General features: G+C 44.9%; 1 protein-coding gene across 2 annotated transcripts in view; it reads left to right on the top strand.

The window, feature by feature from the left end:
- The window catches only part of LOC127582191 (tetratricopeptide repeat protein 28-like), a 167,224-nt gene that overhangs the window by 135,350 nt on the left and 13,022 nt on the right, over window positions 1-18,852 (top strand). For both annotated transcript variants that reach the window (XM_052037267.1, XM_052037266.1), the window contains 5 exons: window positions 1,104-1,270; window positions 2,699-2,842; window positions 12,474-12,752; window positions 15,638-15,723; window positions 17,303-17,460. In XM_052037267.1, the coding sequence (XP_051893227.1) occupies window positions 1,104-1,270; window positions 2,699-2,842; window positions 12,474-12,752; window positions 15,638-15,723; window positions 17,303-17,460 (834 nt within the window). The remainder of the gene's footprint in view (window positions 1-1,103; window positions 1,271-2,698; window positions 2,843-12,473; window positions 12,753-15,637; window positions 15,724-17,302; window positions 17,461-18,852) is intronic.

The raw sequence follows: 18,852 nt of genomic DNA, 5'->3' as shown, positions 1-18,852 counted from the left end.
GTGGGAGGAAACCAGAGCACCCGGAGGAAACCCACGGAGACACGGGGAGAACGTACAAACTCCTTACAGACAGCAGCTGGAATTGAACCCGGGTCACTGGCACTGTAATAACGTTACGCTAACCACTACACTACTGTGCCTGCCATAGAAGGGCAGCACAGAGATGGAATGCACTGGACAGTGCTCTTCCAACACACTCCTGCCCAGAATCCCTCCTTGCATCCTCCCGGGGTTGATGTCTCCTGCCCAGTCTGGAAATGCCTTGATTATAAATCTCCCATCCTTAATCAAAGAAACATGTTTTACAAGACAAATTAATGGAAGAAAGTGAAGCAGAGAAGTGGCAAGGTTTCAGGAGGGAATTCCATCGCTTTGGATTTTGACAACTGAAGCAAGTAAAATGTGGAATTGGAGGCATGCAGGTATCACAGAGGATTCCAAAGCAAAATACTGCAGATGATGGAAATCTGAAATGAAACAGAAAATGCTGAAAATATTCAGCAAGTTGGGCAGCGTCAGCAGAGAAAGAAGCAGAGTTGTTTCTCTGACAGTAGATACTGCCCGATCTGCTGAGTATTCCCAGCACCTTCTACCTCTTAGCACGGTAGGTCTGGGGGTGTTTATGGAGATACAGGAGGTAAGGACATGGAGGGTTTTGATAACAGGAATAAGAACTTTAAAATTGAAATGTTACTCAGTCAGGAGCCAATATTATTTGTTGGAATGGGGGCAATGGTTGAGAGAGACTTGTATGAGTTAGGATACAGGCAACGGAGTTTCATGTAGGCCGGACCGTGGAAGGTCTGCAGCCCTTCTTCCCTGAAGGACATCAGTCTTTGACTTTTAGGACAATTTAACAGTTTCATGATCACTGATTGATTCCTGCTTTAATTTCCAAACTAAGTTCAAATTCTCAGAATACAATGGAAAGATTTGAACCCACATTATGAGAATTTTGAGTCCCCTACATTCAGTTCAGAATCCTGCCTGTTCTCTCCACACTTGCTGCCTAATCTGCTGAGTGCTTGCTGCATTTTCTGTTTGTGCTGCTGCTTTCTGGGACTGAGTTCTGCTGGTGTGAGTGAAAGTTTGTGTCTCTGCAGATTTGGGAGGTACTGGTGTAGCTTTGTGCTACTTGGATTCGATGCATTTGTCAGTTTGCAGGACATCAAATGTGACATGTTGCACCAGGCCATGGAGAATGCGGAACAGGAGGTAGCTCAAAGGGACAAAAAGGACTGGCTGAATCCTGAACCATACGCCCCTCCAGGTAACCAGGTACAACTGAGAGCAGAGCAAGTTAAAAGGAGAGTGAAAATCATGAGTACTATTAATGGAAGAAGCAATGACAAACTGCTTCCAGCGATGGAACTGTCAGCAAGGAGAGTTTACATATTGAAGCCATTGGCAAATGGACTAGAAGTCACCCAGAACAATTTTTAATGGGAATTGCACAGCCTGAAAGGGCGGTGAAAGCATATACAACAGTCAGTTTCAAAGGATAAATACTTAGGATCCCAGAACCATGACAGCAGAGAAGAGGTTGCTCAACCTGCAGAGCCCATGTCTGCTTTTGTAGGAGCAATCCAGTGCTCCTCCCCCACTTCTTCCCTGTGGGCCTCCCAAGTTTTTCCAATACTTACTTAATTCCTTTTTTAAAGTCATGAGTGAATCTGCTTTCAACACTCTTTATGGCAGTGAATTCCAGATCATGGTTAGCTGATGTGTGAATAACTTTCCTTCTGTTGCTTTTGGTCCATTTGCCAATCCATATCCTCTGGTTCTCAACTTTTCTCACTTAGTGAGTCTGGACCCGTCCTGATTTTGAACAATTCTGACAAACCACCTCTCAAACTTTTCTCTGTGGCGATCAACTGCAGATTTTCCAAACTTTCCAGGTAGCTAAAGTCTTAGGACCATTCAGCTAAACGTCTCCTGCACTTCTCTATGGTCAGGACATCCGTTCTGTAGTGTGAATAGTGTGTGAATATTGCACACTATTCATTCCCATAGTAGCTGACTCAGGTTTTTATAGATGTTCATCATCATAATCTGTTTGCATTTAAATTCTGGGGTTCCATTTATGAAGCCAGAATCCCATTATGTTTCCAAACTGCTTCGTCAACCTGTCCTGCCACCTTCAAAGATTTATGTATATATCTGCTCAGAGCACTCTGTTCCTGCAGACTATTTCGAATTGTACCCCATATGGCCTCTCTTCATTCTTCCTGCCTGGAAAAGCTATAGGATATCATTGGGGAAGAACAAAGAAGTGAGACCAAAGACCCGCATAAACATGAAGCGTTGTATAATTCTATGATATAATGTATACCCTGAGACAAGTTACTTAACCTGTACACCTGTGACATACATTGAGACAATGCAAGCAGCCCATGCTTATGCAACACACACTGAGCGAGGCATATGACTTGCTTATACACAGTACACTCTGAAGCTGGGCATCTGGCTTCCTTATATGCAGTACAGAGGGAGACTGAGCGTTTGACCGGCTTGAACATGGTACAGATTGAGGCTGGGTATCTGACCTGCTCAAACGCAATGCTGACTGAGACTTGGCATTAGTTCTAGTTATAGTCAACACAGACTAAGGTTTGGCACTTGGTCTGCATATGGCTGAGGCAGTTCTGGTGTACAATTCTCCACTGTACCAGAGCTAACAGGGTCTCTGCTGCTTCAGTTCCAGATCAGGAGGAACTTCTTTCAAAGATACAGAAGAGTGTTGAAGAACTTCTTGTGAATCAAGGCTCCATGTCAGCAGTATTGAAACTGCTTCATCTCCTGATGAGTGAAGCAGCCAGGAGACTCTCTAACACCAACACAGGTAGGTGATAAGGTGAAGGATCCTCTGTGAGCAGGAGGCAGCTTCAGTTCAAATCACAGAGGCATCCCATTTGAGGTAAGCTGCTTCTCTTTTGCACTCCTTGTTGAACAGAGTTGTTCCTGTGTCCTAACAGTGACAGTACAGTGAGGGATATACTGAGCCGTGAGCTTACAGATTGTGATGGTGTACATTTCTGCTGCTGATGATAATCCAGATAGTCCTGACAGACCTCATGGACGGCCAGCTTTGAGCTGCCAGATCTGTACAGAGCTGTCTGTAAGGAGTTTGTATGTTCTCTCCATGTGTCTGCATGGGTTTCCTCTGGGTGCTCCGGTTTTCTCCCACATTCCAAAGTCGTACGGGTAGGTTAACATGGGTTTAAATGGACAGCGCGGACTCGCTGGGCTGGAAGGGCCTGTTGCCATGCTGTAAATAAAGTTTAAAAAAAAGTCTACCCCATTTTGTATTATTGACATGAGAGAATCCTTGGTGTGACCACAGCACTTTGTCTCCACCAGAGCTGCGCGTTGGTCGCTTCTGCTACTGTGGTCATGCGCCTCCCACAGGTAGATTGGTAAGGATGAGGTCAGTTTTTATATCCCAAATGTCAGGCCATTTCCCCTCCAACAGCCCCCAATGCCCCACCCCACCATACTACTGTTGACACAATCCACCCAGCTCTCCAACTGAAGAATGCAGACCTCCAATCTCCCCAGACTCTCCAGCTCTGTGGCTAACGTCCCCTGCCCATCCCGGGGAGAGGAGGGCCAGGCAGCACCATGAGTGCAAAAATGGGTAAAGTCCAATAATTTGCAACTGATACCAAAACAGTCATTGTCCAACCTGAACCTCATCCTCTAGAGTGCACTAGAATTTCTGAACGATGGTGTTAAAACCCTTATCCTGCTGAATAAAGAGGGATGTGCATTATTATATACTGTCATCTTTACCCAGATGTCAGCTTGTACTGTTTGAGAGCTAATAACCCTATCCTGGTGAGTAATTCTGTATGTTTATAAAGTGAGGGACACCCTCACCCTTATCCTGCAGAATAAACAGTACCATTCTGCAGTTACACAGTGAGTAACCTTTAACTGGCTGAAGTTGCAAAGAATGTAACTTATACCCCATGGAATAACCTGTGGGCTGGATCTTCCCAGAGGCCAGACAACTTTTCCGTAGAGATCTGCCACTAAGCTGCAGTGTCAGAACCATCTGGACTTCTATGTCTGCATCCAGCAGCACCCACACATAGAAGGCCCTAGAGGTCAGGTGCCATGCATTGGAACTCCCACTGTGGCCTTTTGTAGTGTTGGTGTTCTCTCATACCTTCCTGCCTACATTTATAATGGACAGGTGTGAACGTCCTGACAAGGAATTTAACAAATAACAAGAGACCAGAATTACTCATTGGTAAAAAGCCTTTAGTTGATGTTGAGAGATTACAGTAACCTTAATGTGGCAGCTGACACTACGACATCCTTCCTTTTGTTTCTACCCCTCCATTTGACAAACTAAGCTCCATATATTAATGAGTGTATTGGGATCAATCTGCTAACAATCCAAAGAGGCACGACTTCTGATGATTGACATTGTCATCCTTCCCTGAAGGCAATGCCTGCATGGGTGAGAAGTTTTACTTTTAAGATAAAACAATGCTAACCGTTAACTGTTCAAATTGTAGATTCCCCTCTGATCTAATACTAAGTTTCACACTTGACCCTCCCGTTTCCTGGCCTAAACAAATGGAACTGAAGTTCTTTCCCTTTCTCCTATCTCCTATCTTTGTCAGCTGTTTGATACAATTTTAAAATATTACAAAGTCACAATTTGAATTGCATTCCAGGAGGTCAAACACAATTTCAGTATTCACAATGGGGTTACATTTCAGAAGGCAAAATACAAAGTTCAAGATTTTTCAGCATCTGTTTCTGTTTTTAATGAGCCAATGGCATTTTGACATGAAATGCCATACATAAACATATCTTAGTGTTTGTTTGGAGAGTTGAAGTGCTCTTCTAATGGGTTTTAACTTAACAGCCTCTGACTATTAGCAGTTCCAAAGACTCTGAGTACAGAACCCAGACATCTGGAGCCCTTTTTATTTCTGTATTGTGAATAGTCAAAATAGATGTGTATAGTCAAAACCTAGAGGGGGTCTAAGAAGAAAAGACATTGTTAAACCTATCAATACACATTCTCTCTCTCTCTCTCTCTCTCTCTCTCTCTTTCTCTTTCTCTTTCTCTGTCTGTCTGCCTATCTATCTTTGCAGCCCCACCTAACTATCCATCACACACAAACAAACAGAAGCAGGAGTAGGCCAAAAGGTCCTTCAAGCCTGCTCCACCATTTAACATGATCATGGTTGATCTAAGCTGGCTTCAACTCCTCTTCTGCACCACTTCTCCATACCCTGCTGTTCCTTTATCTATGAGAGATTTATCCACTTCCATTTTAAATACTTCTCATGATCCAGCTTCCACCATCCATCGGGGCAGAGGATTCAGAGATTCACCACCTTTTTCAAGAAGAATCTTCTACGTAACTCAGTTTTAAATGACCCGTCCTTCATCTTGTCATTATGTCCCTTTGTTCAAGACCCTCCCTCTAGTGAAAAGATCCTTGTATCTCCACCCCAACATGTACCCTATCAAACCCCCTTAGGATTATATGTTTGAATAAAGTCACCCCTCATTCTTCTAAACTCCAAGGAATACGGGCCCAAACTACGTAGTCTCTCTCGGTAGGACAACCCTCTCATCCCAAGAATTAGCCTTTGTTCTACCTCCAATGTTTCTTTTTCTAGGTAAGGAGACCAAAACTGTGTGAAGTATTCCAGGTGAGGCCTCACCAACACCCCATACAGGTGCAACAAAACCTGCCTGTTTGTAAATTCTGACCCCTTTGCAATATAGGCTTCTTCTTAGGTTTCCTTCTTAACTACCTGATGGACCTGCCTGCTAGCTTTTTGTGAATCATGCACTCGAACACCTAGATCCCTCTGAACTTCATACACTTTCAGCCTCTCTCCTTTTGATTTCTCTTACCAAAGTTCATGACCTCACATTTCCCACATTAAACTCCATTTGCTAGTCTTTGGCCCATTCACTCAATCCATCTATATCCCACTGCAGAATCCCAGTATCCTTATCACCACTTGCCTATTCCACCTATTTTCATATCATCGGCAAATTTGTAAACCTTACAGACTGTTCTTTCCTCCATTAATGTATATAGTGAACAAGGGTGGGCTGAGAACTGATCCCGAGAACTCCACTGGTTACCTCCTTCCAGTCTCAAAAGGACCCATTTATTCCAACTCTCTGTTTTCTATTGACAGTCAGTTTTCAATCCATTGATGCACCAGCCTCCCATGTAGCACATTGTCAAATCCCTTTTGGAAATCTAAATACACTGTATCTACAGGTTCTATCAACTCCTTCTGTTACATCTTCAAAGAATTCAAGCAAATTTGTCAAGTATGATTTCGTAAAACCATGTTGACTAGGTGTAATTATATTCAGCTTTCCTAACTGATTAGCAGTTTCCTCTTTGATTATTGACTCTAGTGTTTTATCAAAAATAGCTTTTAAACTAACTGCCCTGTAGTTCTCTACCTTCTGCTTTTCTCCTTTTTTGAACAAGGAAGGCTGTTTGGCTGTTTATGGCTGTTTTCCAATCTTCTGGTACCCTTTTGCAAGTTATGAAAATTTTCAACCAAAGGGTCCATTATCTCTGCAGCCACTTCTCTTAAAACCCTGGTGTGCAGTCCATCGGGTCCTGGCAACTTGTCTGCCTTTAGCCCCTGACTTTCTCCAAAACTTTATCTCTTGTAATTGTGACTTTTGTAAGTTCTAGCATGTTATTTGAAATTAATCCTTCTGATATCAAGCTGTCTCTTAGCTTGTTTACCTTAGACAACTTCTCCCACATACCATTATAATTGCCCTTAATTAAGTTGAAGACACTGGTTATGAACCTGTGGTGTTTATCCTCAAACTGCATTTGGAATTCTTTCATACTGTGGCCACTAATCCCAAGGGGATCTTTAACGACAAGATCCTTATTAATTATTCCTCATTACTTAAGATCAAACCTAAAACAGCACGTTCCTGGGCAAGCTTCACAATGTACTCCTCCCTGATGCATTCCACACATTCTGCTTCTACAAGACCCTTGTCAATTTGGATCATCCAATCAGTATGTAGTTTAAAATCTCCCATGATAACTGCAATTCCCTTAAAGCATGCCCTTGATATTTCCCCATTTATGCTCTGACCTCCTGAGAGACCACATTTTGGATGTCTTTAGACTCCTCTCACCTTTGTCTTCCCCAGCTGTTCATGATTTCAAATCAAACCAGTTCCACATCACTCGCCACTGCCTTTATATCCTGACTCTGCACTGCTGCAGCACCTTCCTTGATTAATGACGCCACCCCACCTCCTTTCGCCTTTGGCCTGTTCTTTTGGGACAGTGTATAACCTGGAATATTGAGCACCCAGTCCTGGTCACCCTGCATACACGTTTCTGTAATAGCTATTACATCATACTCATACATTGCCATCTGTGCTGTCAACTCATCCATCTTCTTGCAAATGCTACATGCATTCAAAAGAAGAATATTAAGCTTTGATTTTTTACAGTTATTTACAACTCTGGTTTTGTTCTGTTTAGCACATTTTCATTTACATCCTCTGCCCTGGCCCGTCACACTATGACTGTTGGTTTCCCCCTCATTATCCGGTGCCACTGCTCTTTCATTTACTCCTGGTTTATTAAACCTACCTGTCATGGAGCCTTCCTCTCATTAGTTTATAGTCCTATCTACAACCACGGTTATGTGATTCACCGGAACACTGATCTTAATGGAACAGCTCGCTCCTTCCCCGGTACCTGTACCAGTGTCCCACCAATCAGAACCCATTTCTCCCACACCAAACTTTGAATCACACATTTATCTTTCTAATCCTGTATACCCTTTGCCAATTTGCACGTGCCATAGATAATAATCCAGAGATTATAACCCCTGTGGTTCCGCTTTGCATTTTTGCCACGGGTTCCTCATAACCCTTCAGCAGAATCTCCTATCCAGTCCATACCTGTGTCATGAATGTGTACATGGACCATGACAACTGGGTCCTCCCCTCTCGCTCCATTCTTCTCCAGGTGAGAAGAGATGTCCTTAACTCTAGCACCAGGCAGGCAACACAGCTTTCAGGACTCTCTGTCTTTGCTGCAGAGAACTGTGTCTGTTCCCTAACTACACTATCCCCTATGACTACTACATTTCTCGATTCTCCCCACACTTGAATGGCTCCCGGTGCCACGGTTCGATGGACAGTTTGCATATACTCTCTGCAGTCCCCACCCTTGTCCAGATAGGGAGCAAGAACCTCATATCTGTTAGACAAGGGTAGGGGCTGAGACTCCTCCCGAACTATCCTCTGGATCCCTCTACCTACCTCTCCTGTAGTCACACCATTTTGTCCCTGATCATTTAATCTAAGGGGTGTGACTGCCTCATGGAATACTGTGTCCAGGTAAATTTCCCCTTCCCTGATGTGTGGCAGTGTTTGGAACTCAGACCCAGCTCCTCAACCCTGAGCTGAATTTCTTCGAGCAGCCAGCACTTGCTGCAGATGTGGTCACTGTTCACCACAGTGGGGTCTACCAGTTCCCACATATTGCAACTACAACACACTGCCTGCCCAGCCGTCTGTCTCTCTCCACCTCTCTGTCTCTCCTCACAGTTCTAAATCCACAGAATCCTTGGTTTTCTCATGGCATATTGGGATGTTAAACATGGATCAATTTCTGGGATGTGGGCCCCAGGTAAGCAGGCCAGGGTCAGTTCCTGTTTGTGATGAGCTGAAGGTCAGGACATGCTTGCAGTTGGCCCCATAATGTCATGACAGCTATAAATGGCATTTCTAAAGCAGCCTATTGGAAAGGGATTGTTGCAAAAGACTGTTTTTAATCCTTTATTTCAGTTAATATTAAAGTTTTTAATTAATTTACATAATTTGTTCATTTTAACTTAAAGTTTTAAAAAATGTATTAAAATAATTATTTATTCATTTAATACTTTGGATGTATTTCAACGACTAAATTTTCTCTGATCATCAGAGTCACTTAGATACAATTGAAAATGTTCTGATGGTGGAGCAAGAATGTATGCTAAAATTATATCGGACCTTGGTGAGACCAGACCTGGAGGATTGTGTGTAGATTTGGTCTCCATACCCAAGAAGTGATCCACAGAGAGAGTGCCGGGCAGGTTCATTGGACTGATTCCTGGGTTGGCAGAACTGCTGCATTTGGAGAGATTGGGTTGACTAAGCCAAAATATAGAGAGTGACATAGTTGATTCTGAGATTAGGGTCCTGAATCTAAATAAATGAATCTATGGTGGTATGAGGCAAGAGTGGGTGGAGATGGATCACGGTAAGTTTCTTATGGATCTGCAAGGGCAAACATTTAAGGAGTACATGGATGAACTACAATAATTGTCCATACTTGTCTGGAACAAAAATAAAACAGGAAGGGTGGCTCATTCGTGACTAACATGGAAATGAGGGATAGTATTATATCTAGTATTATAACATGGAGATGAGATATAAACTGACCTGAAAAGCTAGTGAAACTTGCAGGCTGGGAACAATTTAGAATGCAGCAATGGAGGACCAAACTATGAATTAAAAGGGGAAAAATAGAGTCTGAGAAGGGTTTTTTAGGGAACCTAAAACTTCTATGGATATGTGAAGGGAAAAAGATTGGTGAAGACAAACGTCTTTGGGGAATTTATAATAGGGAACAAAGAAATTGGATGACCAATTGAAGAAATACTTTGGATCTTTCTTTACAAAGGGGGCAGAAAAGCTGGGGAATGTAGGGTCTAGTGTGAGAGAGGAACTAAAGGAAAGCAGTATTAGTGGGGAAATGGTGTCAGGGAAATTGATGGAATTGAAAGCTGATAGTCTGTATCCCGAGTACTTAAAGAAGGGGCCCCAGAAATAGTGGATGCTTTGCTGGTGATTTTCCAACGTTTGTTAGACTCTGGATCAGATCTGATGGGTTAGAGAATAATTAGTGTAATCCCACAATCTAAAAAAAGGTGGGATACTCAACTCCATTTTTGAAGATGTAATAACAGAACATTTGCAAAACAATGACAGGATTGGTTAATGTCAGCATAGACTTATGAAAAGGAGATCATGCTTGACAAATTTACTGGAGTTTTTTGATGATATAACTAGTAGACTGAATGGGGGAGAATGAATAGATATGGCATATCTGAACATTTGGAAGGCTTTTGACAAAATCCCACACAAGAGATTAGTGTACAAAATTAAAGCACCTGGCACTGGGGTAATGCACTGGTTGGAATACTGGCTGGCAGTCAGGAAACAAAGAGTACAAATAAACGGGTCCTTTTCCAAATGGCAGGCAGTGACTAGTTGGATTCCACAGGCTTGAATGTCCAACTATTCACAATATATGTTAAAAATTTAGATGAGGGATTTAAATGCAATATCTCTGTTTGCAGATGACATTAAGCTGGATGGAGGGTGAGTGGTGAGGAGGGTGCAGGGAGGCTGCAGGTAGATCTGGACCCATTCAGTATGTGGGCAGACACATAGCAAATGCAGTATAATGTGGATGGATTAAGATTATCCACTTTGGTGGCAAAATACAAGAAGCAGATTTTTATCAGAACAGTGGGAGATTAGTAAAGTGGAAAGTGTAATCAGACCTTGGTGTCCTTGTAACACCAACGAATGAAAGCATACAGGTGCAGTGGGAAGCTAAGATAATTGGCCTTCACAGCAAGAGAAAATGAATACAGGAGTAGTTGTCATTGTTACAATTGTACAGGGCCCTGAGAGCACAGCTCGAATACTGTGTGCAGTTTTGTTCTCCGTATTTGGGGAAGGATGTTGCTGCTGCAGAGGGAGTTCAGTGAGGGTTCACCAGACTGATCCCTGGGGTTGTGGGACTGACGTATGAGGAGCAATTGGAACAATCGGGCTGATATTCACAAGAGTTCAGAAGGATGAAAGGGGACGTCATTGAAACATTTAAAGTTCTGACGGGAGAGGACAGCACATTCCCAATGTGGTGAGGTCCAGAAGTGGGGTTACAGCCTAAGGATATGCTATTTGGACTGAATTGAGGAGAAATTTCCTCACCCAAGGAGTGGTGACCCTGTGGAATTCTCTCCCACAGAAAACAGTTGAAGCCAAATTGTTCGATATATTCCAGCGGGAGTTTGAAAATGATCAAGGGATACGGGTAAAAGCAAGTACTGAAGTTGGATGATCAGCCATGATCATATTGAATGACAACACAGGCTTAAAGGGCTGAATGGCCTTCTCCTGTTGCTGATTTGAATGGTTCTGTTTCTATGTTTAGAAAAATGGGAGGGGTCTCTTGAAACATACAACATCTCGACGTGGATCAACAGGCTGAATTTCCCCTGTTTGGGGGCACTGGGATCTGGGGTCACAGTCCTAGAATACGGGGTAAGACATTTAGGTCTCAAATGAGGAGAGGTGTTTTCACTCAAAGGATGGTGAAGCCGTGAGTTCTCTGCCACAGAGAGCGATGGAAGCCAAGTCAATGAATATACTTAAGAAGGAGGTAGTTAAATTTCAGGAAACAAAAGGCATCAAGGGTTATGGGGAGAACACAGGTAAATGGAAATGATTTAGAGAAGCTGTCATGATTGTTTCAAACAGAAGAGCAGGTTTGAAGGACCAAATGGCCTTCTCCTGCTCCGTGTTTCTGTGTCTCTAAAAGGCCTTTGTCAGCACAAGCAGTCTGAAGGCCATCAGGGCAGTCGGCCGTGGGCGCTCAGGACACTGGCAGCCACACAAATGCACAGTGTGTGTGTGACCGCAGGCACCGCGCACATGGTGAACATGAGGCAAGGGTCGAGCATGATATGGCTCAGTCACTCTGCAGTTATGGAATAGGTTCCCTACAGAAAAAAATAGTTAGGAGACAGAGGTTGGGAGACAGAGGTTGGGGAGACAGTGGTTAGGAGACAGTGGTTGGGAGACAGAGGTTGGGAAGACGGGTTGGGAGACAGTGGTTGGGAGACAGAGGTTGGGAGACAGAGGTTGGGAGACAGAGGTTGGGGAGACAGAGGTTGGGAGACAGAGGTTGGGAGACAGAGGTTGGGGAGACAGAGGTTGGGGAGACAGAGGTTGGGAGACAGAGGTTGGGAGAGTGGTTGGGTGACAGAGGTTGGGGAGACAGTGGTTAGGAGACAGTGGTTGGGAGACAGAGGTTGGGAGACAGGGGTTGGGAGGCAGGTTGGGAGGCAGGTTGGGAGACGGGTTGGGAGAGGGGTTGGGAGACAGAGGTTGGGAGGACAGAGGTTGGGAGGACAGAGGTTGGGAGGATGGGTTGGAAGACAGGGGTTGGGAGACAGAGGCTGGGAGACAGAGGGTGGGAGACAGGGGTAGGGGGACAATATGCAAACAGCAGCAATTGCATGATATTGGTTGTGGGTGAACTTGTGACTAACAGTTTGATCAGTGAGGGAGTTGCCATGTGTGCAAGTAACACTGGTTAATCTGACTGTCATCTTCTAATTCTGATAATCTTTTTGTCTCCCCACAGATCATTGCACGGTGAAGTTGACTGCAAATATAATCAGCATTCCAGGGGTATATTCCACACTTAAGTTATTGGGATTTCACTTCCAGTCATTGGCACCATTCCCTCCCAAAGTGGACAACAGGAACTTCTGGCTGACAAGGGGAAAGACAGCAAATGCCAATGTTGTGAAGGATTCTACACCAACCCTTTCCCATGCCCATCCAGTGGCTGTTCTCTTCCCACACTGGAATCAGGACAAACTGCTTCGCAATGCACAGCAAGTCATTGCCGCTCTTATTGGTCAGCTCCAAATTAATTGTGCTCAATTCTCAGCCAATCCGATGTTGGTACTAACTACACATAACGGGCTGAATTGATTGGTCACCAGCATCTCCATTCCATTCTCCATCATATACCAACACCCTCCGTCCCCCTCACACACCGACACCCTCCCTCCCCCTCACACACCGACACCCTCACTCCCACCATCACACACCAACACGCTCCCTCCCCCTCACACACCGACACCCTCCCTCCCCCCACACAGTGACACCTTCCCTCCCCCTCACACACCGACACCCTCCCTCCCCCTCACACACCGACACCGTCACTCCCTCCATCACACACCGACACCCTCCCTCCCCCTCACACACCGATACCCTCACTCCCCCTGACACACCGACACCCTCCCTCCCCCTCACACAGCGACACCTTCCCTCCCCTCACGCACCGACACCCTCACTCTCCTCACATACTGATGCCCTCACTCCCCCCTCACACACCGATACCCTCCCTCCCCCCTCACACACCGACACCCTCACTCCCCTCACACACCGACACCCTCCCTCCCCCTCACACACCGACACCCTCACTCCCCTCACACACCGACACCCTCCCTCCCCCTCACACAGCGACACCTTCCCTCCCCTCACACACCAACACCCTCCCTCCCCCTCACACACCGACACCCTCCCTCCCCCTCACAAACCGACACCTTCCCTCCACTCACACACCGACACCCTCACTCCCTCCATCACACACCGACACCCTCACTCTCCTCACACACCAACACCCTCCCTCCCCCCCACACACCGACACCCTCCCTCCCCCTCACACACCAACACCCTCACTCCCTCCATCACACACCAACACCCTCCCTCCCCCCCACACACCGACACCCTCCCTCCCCCTCACACACCAACACCCTCACTCCCTCCATCACACACCAACACCCTCACTCCCTCCATCACACACCGACACCCTCCCTCCCCCTCACACACCGACACCCTCCCTCCCCCCACACACCAATACCCTCACTCCCCCTCACACACCAACACCCTCCCTCCCCCTCACACACCGACACCCTCCCTCCCCCTCACACACCGACACCCTCCCTCCCCCCTCACACACCGACACCCTCCCTCCCCCTCACACACCGACACCCTCACTCCCTCCATCACACACCGACACCCTCCCTCCCCCTCACACACCGACACCCCCTCACACAACGACACCCTCCCTCCCCCTCACACACTGACACCCTCACTGTCCTCACACACTGACGCCCTCACTCCCCCCTCACACAGCGACACCCTCACTCTCCTCACACACCGACACCCTCCCTCCCCCTCACACACCGACACCCTCCCTCCCCCTCACACACCGACACCCTCACTCCCTCCATCACTCACCAACTCCTTCACTCTATCCTCTCTCCCACACCAGTGCTTCAGTATGCTCACTGCCACTCATCAGTAACTTGACACTGTCTGCCAGCTACTGTTACCCCAGTACCTAGGGTTGAATACCTGCTTTGAACACAATTGTCAATTCAGAACCCAGTCACCCAAAAATTACTCTAATCTGATTTTTTTTTAAGTTTCGTCTCAAAGCTTATTTGCATATTATAGAAAACAACATTTCTCATAAAGCCATTCCATCAGCCAATGTTCTAACATCAATTTCTTTTCTGATTTATCAGAAAACTGTTTCTTGATCAATTTAAGTTGTAACTTTGATTTGATTAACTTAGTTTTATTTCATATAGTTGCAGTTATAATCGCAGCAATATTCACTCACTATCAAGCCTCATTTTAAATGACTGCAAATAACTTTTAAAAATATTCAGTATCATTTGCTAGTATGTTGCATTCTTGCAGTCAGCATCTGAGTATTTTAAAGATATTTACATTCAGAAGTGTTTAAATCCTTTCTCCATGTCTATTCATCCAAGCTTGGAGGCCCACAGAGTGGAACAAAATACTGCTGAACCTCAGTTTACTCTGAAAGTAATTTGTGCTCAAAGTATTGGGGTCTTGCACAGGGCCTCACAGTGTTAGAGACTTGGTTCAATCTGACCTGAGGTTCTGTATTTGAGGAGTTTGTACATTCACCCTGTGACCATGTGGGTTTCCCCTGGGTACTCCAGTTTTCTCCCACATCCCAAAGATTTGTGGGTTGTTCGGTTAGTTGGCCTATGTAAATAGTCCCTCGTGTGTAGGTGAGCTGTAGAATCTTGGGGGAGTTGATGGGAATGCGGAGAAATTAAAATGCGATTAATGTAGGATTAGTGTAAATGGGTGATTGATAGTCAGACAGACTCAGTGGGCCAAAGGGCCTGTTTCTATGCTGTATCTCTCTATGACTCTATGAATATAATAGCTGAACAGATTTTAAGCAAGTCCAGAACAAAAGAATGCAAGGGGTTAAGGAAGAAGGAATTAGAGGGAAGCTCTGTAACTGTGTAGAGGGCTAGAATGATTAAATAGCAAAAGAAATGAGGGTGCACACTGAGCCTGGAGAAAGAGACAGGTAAAGAAGCTGTAGAAAGAATGAAAATGTCTCTGGATTGATCTTTTTAAGTGTATATATTCCAATATTGAGTGCTTGGGTCACATCACTGCAGCACACCACTTGGAGCTGTCAGCTTTCTCATTTTTCAGTAAGTTTAAATGATATAGGTCCTAAAGCCCTGTCCTGGTCTTGAGAACTGAAACAAAGTTGGCATGTCAATGTACTACTGGGAAAGTGCTGCATTGTTGGTGATATTAAACCAAGGCCTGGTCGTTGCAGACAGTATGTGCCAAGCACCGGTGATTGAGGAATGGAAATGTTGCTACTCTGAGGTGATGAGATCATGAAAAATAGATTTTCTTCATCTCGTTCATATGTTTGTGTGATTTCAGATCTCAGTGCCTGCAAACAGTGTGTCAACGCCTTAATCTGGATCCTTCCCCTGACCTGTGATGTATTAGAGCAGCTCATCACTTTGGTATGTATAATTTCACCCCTTGCTTCTTTGAAAGCTTCCCACAAGACCCCCACTCTTTGTCCCAGGCAGTTGCTGAGGCACAGTCTAACTTCAGCCTTCAATAATGTCTCTCGACCATTTTCCCTTCTCTTTTGACCTTCCTTCCTTCCTTGTACGTTTGTAGGCAGTGTCCCTGACAGAGTCTTGATCATTACCTATTTTACCACCCTGCGCTATCAGTTTGTTCTTTCTCTTCATTTTTCTAAATTTCCTCTCACAAGAATCCGCCCCACTGCTACTTATTTCAAAACTTCATCTACTGCATTAGTTTTTTGATTTGGTAGGACGTTGGTCCAGCACCTCTAAATTGAAGCCCACCCAGTGAAACAGCTCCCTCTTTCTCCAGCACTGCATGGAAATCCTGGATGCTGGTAGTTTCATGAAGGAATCATGATGAACATTGGTAGGTTTGCCAGTATTACTACTGCAAAATCCAGGTCCGTATTTCCTTTTGGAGTGTTCCTGAGGATAGCATCATGGCTGCTTTGCAAAGGTGGTGTCCCCCTCCTGAGCAGTTGCATGCATACGTTCTAAAGGTGGGCAGTGGTAAAGAATTAAAGAAGAGTTTATTTTGTTTTCAAGTAATTATGCATCATCACATACCCACCCTTGTTCACAAGTTCTGCAGGCATTTTGTTTCTCAGCGACATTTAGTGATTAATTCTTAGAGTGAAATGAACAGGCCAGGTGGTGCTGGTCTGGAAGTTTTATGTGAGACATGTAATCAGGAGACCCTGTGGCAGTCCTCACACTTAAGGCAATAGGTTTCAAGTGTCTGTTCAGCACAAGGTCTCCCAGAAGCAACTAGGTTTTATTCCAGTAGTGTCTTCAGAATGTTTCCCACTGAACTGTAGCAGTGAAGTCCTTCCAAAGTTCCCTAGATTTTGGCAGAATGGAAGATGGCAAGTGTAGCGCTAATATTTATGACAGGAGGAAGAAAGCAGAACAGGAAACAAGATACAATTCACCAAAATGCAGGAAACTATCATTATGGGTGTGAGAACAGAGCAATAAAATAATTAAATTATTATAAATAAGCAGAATCAACATGAGGTTACAAAGGGAAAGTCATGTTTAGCAAATCTAACAGTTTTGTTTGGCAACAAGAATCAGTATGAATAGTACATCTGAGGCTTCCCCTCATGCTGGAGAGTCTACAATGCCAAGGTATAAGGCCAGAAAAGGCCATTTAGGACTCAGGCAGGAGTTTCTTTATGCAAAGGGTTATAAGTCTTTGGAATTCTTTTCTTCGGAAGGCTGTGCATGCTCGGTTGTTGAAAATACATAAAGCTGAGATTAATCGATTTTTGATTACTAAGTAAATCGGGATTTTGGGTTGGACGAGAAAGTGAGCTGGAGACACAGGATCAGCCTCGGCTTTATTGAATGGTGGAGCAGACTCATGGGTCCTTGGGGCCGACACCTAATTCTATTTCTTAATTTTTTACGGAAGAGTGAGGATGTCACCCAGTAGGTTTGTGGTGTCGCTCTCTGTCCCTTGATCCCGAAATTTACTCTTCTCTCTTTTGTCCTGTTGCAGCTGGAAAAATCTCAATCATCTCCCATGTTCTGCCTGAAACTAACGGAGAAGGGAGTTGCCGCACTTTGGAACAAGCCACACATCAGAGACTTCCTGCAGGTCATTGGATATGAACAGGCTGGACTCTTCTTGCTGCACAATCCCAGGACCCAAAACAAGTGCGTGCACCACTCAGACAGGACAGACCCCAGCATTATGGGGCTTAACGCAGTGACACATCGAGTACAGAAGGAGCCTGGCTCCTGAGCAGCTACATTACCACAGCCTTAGGTGCAGTTGGTTTAAGTCAGTGTCGTTGCAAGGTTGAGACACACTCGTTTCACTCCTCATATAATCAGCAATGATCTTTATTGCTAAGAGCAGTAAAACCTGGACTGTTTGATTCTCTCGGGTCTCCCTAGGCTATCAGTTAGTGATCACCCTCACAAAGCATTATCTGATGAATCTGCAGGCTTGCAATGTTTCCCACTGAATGTCATGATATAATGGAAAGGGAGGAGGTGATGAATGCCCTACAAAGCGAGGAGCTTCATCCTCAACCTAACAAGAAGCATTGGACACAACAGGGCTGGCAGTCTATGCTACTGTGACTGAAACCTACTGTAGGTTTGCCACAGTGTCAGATTCAGTCACCGTTATTCAATGACCTGAACAGCTCATTGCCAGGACTGTACTGTGTGGGTAAAATTCCCAGTCAGCCCCAACAGTGGAGGGGGCAGATGGGTACTCACTAATTTGTGCACAACATACACACTCAGTGATATGGGTCCCACCTGGTGCTCCCGCCCTCAATTAGGGCCTGAGCCCATGATAATTGGGGAACTTTTTTCTTCTTTTGCCATTTCTGAAAGAAGACTTCCATCTTTCCAGGACTGAGCTCTTACACATTGCCCAGTCTGGCTGGTCCTTACCCATAAAAAGAAAATGTATACAGTGCTGAAAAGATTAGCAGCAAAGGTCTAAAGGATAGATATATGAGAGGAAACCAGCAAGAAATATAAAAACAGTCAGAGGCTCTCCATGGATGAGAGTAGCTGATGCACATGTCAGTCTTTTCAAGGTTGAGGAGGGGTAATTGTTAATGGAAAATAAGGAAATGGTGGAGACTTTAAAGAAATATTTGTATCTGTCTTCTCAGTAAAAAGCATTCTAGTATTGTAGAAAGTCTGGGGCTAAAAGGGGGGGGAGGGAGGAACTTGAAACAACTACAATCAGCAGAGAAAGGGTAACAAGCACACAAATGGGGCTAAAGGATGACATGTCCCACACCTGATGGCCCACATCCTGGGGTCTTCAGAGAAGTGATTGCGAAGAGACACTTACAAAATTCAATGTAGCCTGGAAAATGTCCCAGCAGATTGGAGAACTGCAGGGATTCAAGAAAGGAGGACAGAAAGCAGGAAACTTCAGGCCAGTTCATCTCACTGCAAAAATGATAAAGACGTAAATGCAGGAAATTTATCAAATCATAATACAGTCACGAAGAGTTAATGGGGCTTTGTGAAAGGGAAATGGTGTTTGACAAAATGTTGAGGATGTCACAAGCATGG

The sequence above is a fragment of the Pristis pectinata genome, chromosome 23 (assembly GCF_009764475.1).
Source record: "Pristis pectinata isolate sPriPec2 chromosome 23, sPriPec2.1.pri, whole genome shotgun sequence".
NCBI lineage: Eukaryota > Metazoa > Chordata > Chondrichthyes > Rhinopristiformes > Pristidae > Pristis > Pristis pectinata.
Note: the sequence above shows the minus strand (reverse complement) of the source record. Positions and strands in the feature narration are given on the sequence as shown.